Source organism: Episyrphus balteatus, chromosome 2 (assembly GCF_945859705.1).
Source record: "Episyrphus balteatus chromosome 2, idEpiBalt1.1, whole genome shotgun sequence".
Taxonomy (NCBI): Eukaryota; Metazoa; Arthropoda; class Insecta; order Diptera; family Syrphidae; genus Episyrphus; species Episyrphus balteatus.
In genome coordinates this window covers 109,937,983-109,947,477 of record NC_079135.1, presented here as the reverse complement: position 1 = coordinate 109,947,477, position 9,495 = coordinate 109,937,983, and the positions used below count along the sequence as shown (strand labels likewise).

General features: G+C 34.5%; 1 protein-coding gene across 1 annotated transcript; it reads left to right on the top strand.

The window, feature by feature from the left end:
* Positions 1–2,506: 2,506 nt before the first annotated feature.
* On the top strand, positions 2,507–7,799 carry LOC129911456 (pyruvate dehydrogenase [acetyl-transferring]-phosphatase 1, mitochondrial). Its single transcript, XM_055989267.1, has 7 exons — positions 2,507–2,615; positions 2,705–2,919; positions 3,059–3,203; positions 3,264–3,433; positions 3,489–3,678; positions 6,705–7,269; positions 7,329–7,799. Exons 2-7 carry the CDS (start codon positions 2,779–2,781, stop codon positions 7,531–7,533), a joined length of 1,416 nt encoding a protein of 471 aa, XP_055845242.1. The 5' UTR covers positions 2,507–2,615; positions 2,705–2,778; the 3' UTR covers positions 7,534–7,799.
* Positions 7,800–9,495: the final 1,696 nt, after the last annotated feature.

Here is a 9,495-nt window from a genome sequence, read left to right as displayed (position 1 = left end):
CCTAAATAAATAAAATAAAATATAATAAAACATTTTTTTTCATTTAGAAATTTACATCTACAAAAACCTTCAAACAGCTTCTGTAAATTGAAATCTTGAAGTTAGAAAGAAGCCTGTATAGAGCTCGCTTTAGAGACAAATTCTTATAGAAGCTTGAACTTGTTTAACAACTTCTAAGAAAAATTACTTTTACTAAATGCGGCCTTCCTTTTATTGAAAAATTACTTTCAAACTTCCTTATACTACGTTTCCACCTACCGTAAATCTGAGATTTAGCTAAGTAGATTTAGAATACCTAAATCTCGAGATTTATTCTAAATCTCCTTCGCTTTATCACGGATTTGGGTTCACCTACCCCAAATCCAAGATTTTCAACCATTTTCAATCTGAGATTTAGAATAAATCTCGAGTTTTTTGCTAAATCTACTTAGCTAAATCTCGGATTTAGCGTAGGTGGAAACATAGTATTACTGACACTACCTCTGTGTACACCTTTAAAATAATCTGTCACTCAAATCAGAGGTGCGTTCTTTTTCTAACAATTGGGCTTTTAAGCAATCTGTCTTTGTCTTTTTCCTTTCTGTCATAACTGTTTATTAAAGAAGTACAAGAAAAAACCAACCAATCAAATCAAATCAATTCTGAGGAAAACAAAAGCATACATGCATAATACATACGCCACTTTTCCTGAGAATTGAAATGTCAAAAGTTTTTTTTTTTTCTTCGACACTGACGTTTGGCTTAAAAGCCCAATAGTTAACTATGGGGAACTTCCAGCGAATGTCATTTCTGGGCTGGTGAAGATGTAAACAAACGTTTTTTGTACTGAAAAATGACTTTTTTTTTTGTTGTAACTAGCATTGGAAAAAGTGTTAGTTTACCTCTTCACCAATGGAGGTTGACCAATAAGAAAGAAGTTCTTCTAGTACTTTTCCACTTGGAAAAACCCCATTAAAGGCTTGGCCACACCGGAGGGTATGCGGTAGCGGTACGGGTAGAGGTAACGGTACTTGTATGAACAAAATTCCAAACTGACATATCAACGTTCAGATGTGGAATTTTTTTCATACAAATATCGTTACCGCTACCCGTACCTCTACCGCATACGGTATGCGGTAACGATATTTGTACTAAAAAAATTCCACACCTGAACGTTGATGTGACAGTTTGGAATTTTTTTCATACAACCCAACTAGCACAACAGCTTCTGTAAATTGAAATCTCGCAGGATCTACTTTGTATACAGCTTGTATTGAGCTTGCTTCAGAATTTGACTGCTTATAGAAGTTCGGACTTGTTTAACAACTTCTAATAAGTTGTTTAAATACTCTTAAAGAAACTTAAACGAAGAAAGCTTGTTTTTCTTATAAGCCTGTTTAATGAATTTATAAAAGCCTTACAGAAATTACCAAGTTTTGTATTTGATTTTTGGTTTTGATATTAAATAATCTAGCTCAGACACTTTATGGTTTTGACATGGAATAATTTAGCTCGGACATTTTTTTGCTATTTGAACTGATTAAATTTTTGATTTTATTTATGAATATACTAGGATGGCCGAGTGGGTAGAGTGATGGACTACCCACCAAGCAGATACGAAGTTCGATTCCTGGGTGTGGTAAAAAATTAAATACTTTTAAAATTATTATTAATAGATATACTAAAAACTAATGGAATGTTATATATAATATCAGATCAAAAGATAAAATGCATGATTTAAAACCAGTTAAAAAAGAATTCTTTTTTGTTTTTGTAGTTTTTTTTTTAAATTTCGATAAGACATGTATTAAAGAGCTATACAAGCTCTTCCAGAGCTATCTGTCAAATCTCAAAGCTTCGGTAGAGCTTCGGTAAAGCTTCGTTTAAAATCCTTATAGTGTGTCAAACTTGTATAACGTTCTCCTTTTTCAATGCCCAACAACCTTACTAAAGTTTTAAAGAAGCTTAAATGTAGCTTTTGTAATACCTTAACCGAAGCTGAAATGTTAGTTGGGAAGTACCCTCACCGCTACCCATACCGCTACCGCATACCCTCCAGTGTGGCCAAGAACTTAGCCCTGTTCCATTGGAAATGGTAATCTACTACTTTTTATATTCAATCACTCCGCTTAAAAATAAAAATAATTTTCATTATTTTTTCACTTTGTAATCTACTTCTAGTAGATGTGTTGATTAATCTAGTACTATCATCTACTCATGCTCTTCTTCCCGCGTAGATACGATTTGTATTGAATTCGTTAAAAGGGCGTTCCATTGAAAATCGCTAGTTAACTACTAGAACAGCCAAATCCATGTTTGAACCAAAGTTGAACCTCAGCTAATCTGCCGAAATTGGCAATTTAAATTCCTGTGGCTAAAAGAAGCACTGCAAAAACTTTAATCGCAGCGGAAAACATTTTGAACTCAAAAAAATGTTGAAGTTTTGCACTTAACTTTTACTAAATGCGACCCTACCATAATTGATATATTTTCCGCTGAATGCTTCCTTTTCTTTCAAACTCCCTTACCGACACTCCCCTGTGTAAGCCTTTAAAATTATCTGTCATCATCAGCTGTCACTCCTGATTTGATCAAAAAAATTGATCAAAAAATTTCCTCCTGCATTAAAATTGCTGGTAATTTTATCTCTCTCCACATAAAATTTTCTGAATTGCGTTCTACAAATAATAACCATAACATCAATTCTATTAAATAACTTAATCAGATTATCAATTCAACACACTCGACAAAACTATCTACAATCATCACCATCAAGTACTTTTGTTTATCTCTTCTCCGATGTTAGCATTTCAATTAAGAAATGCGATCTATAATATTCGCTTTACAACAGCGGCTACCACCTCCAGCACTGTCCATCGACGAAATCTATCCTTAACATCCCTACGATGGCTATCATCACCTCAATTAACACCCTATGATGTAAGTATTTCGCACTAATGCGTATCCTCTTTCTAACAACAATTCCTAGACCCAAAAATGGCATGATTGTGCTTTGTTTTCTATGAAAAAAATTGTCATCATTTTGGTGCTGCTCTGACGACCTCTCAACTGTCTTAAGGTCAACTTGGTTCTGCGCGAAAATGAATTCTCTCACATTTTCATCGAAGGTGATAATCCGTTGTTGGGTTATGAATCAAATCAATTGGCATCGAATAAACCAGTTGAAGATTCACGGACTGAAGCTAGTTTCATTCATAAAAATGGTGAGTAATTGTCATTCCGCCGGTATTTGTTTCTTATCTAATTTAAGAATTGTTTGTTAGCCTTTATTTGTGGTATCTTTGATGGACACGCCGGCTCAGCATGCTCACAAGTTATCTCCAAAAGGCTATTGCGTTATATCGCTGCTGGTTTGGTGGATAGGAAAACACTGCGCGAGGAGATAGCTAAAGGATGTACCAGTCAATCGTTTCTTAAATGTCACAATGATTCGGTAAGTTTTGTAGATGATTTGTAGATGATATTGTCAATAACTTTTGAATTTGCAGCAAGATTTTATTAAAGAAATCCAACAAATTTATGAAAAGAGTTTTGCCAGATATGTGAACAATATCGTGAATACAGACATGACTCCCAGTGAGGCAATGGATAAAGCTTGTATGCAACTGGACTCGGATATGTCTGAGGAAGCTCTTGAGCATAATGATTTGCGGACAATTATGGCTGTAGCTATGTCAGGTAAGATGTTGATATCTCTTCTTCCACATCTCGGATGTATTATTGATTGTCTTACTAAAAAGCCAACAGGGGCGGATTAGTTCAAATTGTCACATAAAACTAGTTACAATTTGTTTTGTGAATTTTGAATTGGGATTTAGATATCGAAATCATTATAGGTAATTCGCAATTGTCCGAACAGGTTTTAGATAGGTTTTGAATTTTTGGAATGGTTTGTAAATTCATGGGTCTAATAACGGCACACGATTACGATCATACTTTAACGTTTTGGCTATTGCTGTCTCTATTTAATCAGTAGGAATAAAAAGGGACATATAGCGATTACAAGGGCGTACGCAGGATTTGGATCATGTAGGGGTAAACTCATTCTAGAACTAATTTTAGGAATCCTTAACCTGCCTTGTATCAATATCGAAAGGCTTAAAAAAAGACTATATAAAAAGTCTAAAAAAGGCCACTAAGATCATTATTTAGGGAATTACAGATAAATTGTTCATTAAAAACGGTGAAAAAGTTCGACTTTGAGGGAGTCGACTGTATTATTATTGTAGGGGGGAGGGCAACTGCCCTTCACTGCCCCCTTGTGTACGCTCTTGATCGATTATGCTAAATTTCGTTGGCTAAGATCTAAAGTTTGTTTGTTTGTTTGTTTGTTTGTTGAGTTTTATTTAGCAACTTGTGCCATTAATGGAAAATATTTACAATTTTACAAATTTTCTTAAAGTAAATTACATTTTTGCTCTTTTATCATAATATTAATGAATATTTAAACGGATATAATTCAAAATTTTTCTTTTAAATTCAAAAACATTTACTGAAGTCTTTGTCTTTGGTTAACGTTGAGCCAGTTCAAGGACTCAACCATAAATGATATTGGCGTGTATCTATCGCACTTTAAAATAATTCGCATTGCTTTGTTTTGGAGCACTTGAAGTCTATTTTTTTGATATTGATGGCATAAAAAAAGTCTGTGATGTGTTATTTATACTGTACAAAACAGTGACCCAATTGCTCAAGATTGAGTTTTTCTGTGAACACGAAAAAAGTGCAAAAATTCCCCTCGCGCACAAGGAACAGAAAAACTCACATAGAAAAAATTACTCTTGAATTGGGTCCAGACCAGTTGTTTTGCACTGAGTGAAACACAAATAGGATTGTTTCGAATTTAATTTAGTTGGGTATAACTTGGTACCATTATTCTTTTCCTACCATGATCTTACCGTTTATATTATAAACGATGTCGCATTTTAAACTTATGTGGTTTAAATTGACGGTTAATAAGCGCATCATTCATAAGTGTTTTATTTATAGGAGCAGTAATTAAATATTAAACCAACTTGATGATCTGTCCGATTCTATTCAAAGAATTGTTCCCCTTTATCCTTGCACTAAAATCTTTATTATCGACAATTCCAATGTACATAATTCTTCTTGACTCCGCTATTCTGGCAATGAAATAGTGTTGAGATCTTTGCTGAGTTAAACCACCTTACTCAGCTGGTCGAGTTGAAAACACTCTGACCCTGATAAATACACTGTAAGTGTGTTATAGCTTCATGGCACATCAGAGCATTGGTCCGTATGCATAAAAAATAGTTAATACTAGCAATAGGAAATTAATAAGTATAAACTAAGTTTGATATGCACAAAATGTGGATAAAAAAGTTCATACTTTACAACTTTTCAGTAAAAGCATTTACTATTTCTTATGCATATCACCCATTGTTTTATATCTGCAAATTTCTCGTCTCAATTAATCGCAGTTAAAAAAAAGCAACAAAAAAAAAAAAATGTCTGGCAATATGAGAAAGCCAACTAAGAGGCCCTCAACGATTTCTTAAAAATAACCTGTAACTGGTCGCTTTGCTTCCTCGATAGTGACGTTTATTCCAGTGGAGATATGCTCTCGAAGACGTTTTCAGGGTTAAAGAGGTAAACTTTCGATGTTGATTTGAGGAAAACCGGAAAAATTTTCAAACAAGCTAGAAAGGCCAGAAACGAACCAAATTTTTGCATGATCAAGAATTAAGACAAATATATGTATTACAAAAGTCGTAAAAATGTTTGGTCATTTGTAAAAAAATATTCGAATCGGCAGTACGGCTTTCGTAGCAACAGGTCCACTAGTGATCTGATAGTTTATCGCGCTGAGCACTAGAACAAATCTTTACATCGTTTTGGAGAAAGCAAGATTGTTGCACTTAAAATTTCAAAGGCATTTGATAGTTTGGCATCAAGATTTTATTTCGAAAATGCGTACTTTTAGCGTCGATGAGTCTCTTCTTCGTTGGATTAGAAATTACCTTTCCAACCGTTCAATACAAGTCATATTGAATGTATTCAAGTCTGAATGTATTCAAGCTTTCTGTTTTCGGTGTGTGCATAACAAACCACCTTCTGTGGAATGACCACATTTTCGACACAGCCAAAAACGCTGCGAAGTATTTAGTTTTCCTATGCAGATGCGAAAAATTTTTCTTCGCGTCTGATTTAGCAGTAATTTATAAGCCGTTTATTTATCTAAGGCTCGAGTATAACTCTCACATCTGAGCAGGTGTTCCAATAACCTCGTTGATTTTCTTGGATAGAATACAAAATCAAGCAATAAAATTGATAGATCATGGATCAATAACTGATGTAATTACGTCTCTTGAGCACCGACTTAACGTCTCATGTCTCACGTTGTTCTGTCGTTATTTTTTATAACAATATAACCGTAATACTCGCACTTCAAGAAATGCTCATCAGTTTACCCTCGAGTCCAATTTCAGACGTACCGTCAATCACAGATATTATAACTCCAGCCGCACTACACGAATGTGAAATGCGTTAACCGGATCTGTTTTTTCATCCCATTTCAAAACTCAGAACTTCAAAACTAATGTTTATCGGTATCTCCTTTCAAATCCCTCCTCCTATTTTCCTAATGCTCGTAATGTGTTGACCATATTAAAGGTAGATTAATCCCTTTAGTCCGCGGTTATTATATACAAATAATCTTCTTTTTTACGTCCTTCCTAATATAGGTGCCGTTGCATGTGTAGCCCACATCGAAGGACGTGATCTGAGTGTAGTCAGTACAGGAGATTGTGCCGCTGTCCTTGGCTATCAAACAGACACTGGCCAATGGATGTCGAAAAAACTCTCCTATGAACACAATTCAGATAATTTGAACGAAGTCAAACGCATCCTCTCCGAACATCCCCCCGAAGAAGCTGATACTGTGATTCGAAATGATCGTTTACTAAGTCAATTGGCGCCGCTGCGCGCTTTCGGTGATTTCCGTTACAAATGGAGCAACGAAATTATGCAAAAATATGTTGTGGCCAATTATGGCGAGAATTATATGCCACCAAATTATTACACACCACCTTATCTAACAGCAATGCCGGACATTATACAACATCAACTAACAACTGATGATAGATTTCTGGTGATAGCTTCGGATGGACTATGGGATTTTTTGTCGCCAAATGAGGTGGTTAGTTTAGTTGGTGAGCATTTATCGTGTAAGAAATTTTTGGATCCACTTAAACTTCCCGAAGGCGATGTCACTTTGGGTCAGATTTCGGATATTCTGGCCAAAAGAAAGTAAGTTAATAAATTTTAAGAGAAAATCTATCTTAAATTCTTAACTCTTTTTCTTTCAGAGCTGGTCGTCAAAAGAAACCACTTGATCAAAACTCTGCCACTCATCTAATACGCAATGCTCTTGGAGGAACGGATTACGGCATTGAACACTCGAAGATCTCATACTACTTGTCCCTGCCACAGGATGTAGTTCGTCTCTATCGAGATGACATAACCGTTACAGTTATTTATTTTAATTCAGATTACATCAAACAACTCTCATAGGCTTTAAGCTCTTGTTGATTATAATCATAATAAGTCTCAAGCTTGTGAGATGTGTGTGTGTATATATTAACAACATAAACAAATTAAAAGAATTGAAATTTTGTGTTCCTGCTTCTTATGTTTTATTTTTTTCTTTCTTAATTAAATTTGTGTTTTAAATTGATTTATCTTTACGTGTGCAGTTAATTTATTTTAAAGAATAATTCAAACTTGATTTGTATCCTTATCTCAGCTAAGAATAAATATATTTTGTTATTTTTATTGAAGTTAGTAGCTATTTACTGATTATTCGTCCAGCTTATGTGCAAATAATTATTTAAATAAAAAACAAATAAAATAAATAAACCATTGTGCTTAGAGAAGTCAATTCAAAAAAAAATTTCCTCACTAAAATAAACTTTGAATTAATGAAAAAAAAAAAATAATCAAATGAATTTCAAATAGTTGACCCGTACCTACAAGATAAAAATACTTTACGGATAGGAATATTCAAATCAAACAGCAGCATTTTTTGGAAACTCTGGTTGTTTTGGATTGTTTACAGAACCAAAAATAACGCCAACTGCCAATTTTCTAATTTTGGAAGTTTTTTTTTTTAGTGGCTACACAGTGTTGTGCCCTTGTGCCCAATCACGTTCCAATTTACATTTTCTAGGAAAATAACCTGAGTTGTATCCTAAAATTCAGGGTGTTGTGCTAAAGTTGGGACAGTTCGTGCACCTTGATTAGCACCGAGTACATTTTTAATTAAAAATTTATAAATCGAGTGCACCCAAAATGAACATTACAAATCCGATCCTTGTGACGATTTTTATAAAATTTTCCATTACGAACGCATTCGGTGATTGTTTTTTTCGGGAATCGTAGCAACTTTCCGTCGTGATAAGGCCGAATTATCAGCCCTATAGTGAGTTTCATTTAGAAAATATTTCAGCCGAAATATTTATCTTCACCTTTAATAACTATTCATCCATATTCTGGGGCCCTATTTTGTAAAACGATTGTCGTTGAAACTATGTACTTCGTTTTCGTTGAAATGCGACTACGTATTACGATAATCGTTTTACTTCAACCATACTCGTCTATCTTTACGACTGCCATTCACCTATCGTTTAACTTTCGTTTTCGTTCAGCTGTCATAATATTATTGCGTTTGCTGGTAGAATTCATATGAGCCTCAAAAAAATATTTTTTTCCGGTTACTTTGGCCAAACGACTTTCTCGTTTTACATAATCGCTCTTTGTCGTGACTATCGTTTACTCTAGTATAGTTGACTTGCCGCTCATTTCGTATTGTGTAATAGACCCCCTGAATGAGTCGTTAAATTTCCAGAATATAATCCTTTTCTGTTTTAATTTTGTTCCCTTTGGCCCTATCGTGAATCTCCAGGGGAATTTTGTTTGCTTCGGAATATTTTTTCGCTCAGTATTTTTTGTGCAATCGTGAAACTCCCACCTTCCAGGGAACAAAAAATCGTATGAAATGACTTATAAATTCCCCTAGATTGCCGATACCAATAAATTCCAAGGGATACTTTTTATGATCATTTTCGTTCCCATGTTTAAAACATGAGAAACATTCCCAGGGAAATTTTTACTCACGACAGCCCCCAATAATGAAAAGGCGAAGAGAGAGCAAAATTTATCGAAGCTTTTTTGGGAGCCCTCTTTCCCCCGGAAATTTAGAACAGGGCTGATTAGGAGTTTCATTTGAAGGAAATTTTCTGCTCAAAATTAAAGTGAGAAGAGACTTCGATTGCCTCACATTGTACTCAAATTATTTGGGCGAATTTTGCTAGCACTTAAGTTGCAAACTTATACAATTTGTCTAAATTATACACTTACATATATATTAATTTTGTTGTTTAAATTTATACGTGCGAAACCGTAGATACACTCGACTTTCAAAGTTGGTTATCGGCTCGAATTAGTACCTATTAAAGCTATGGTTTTTGTTTAAGG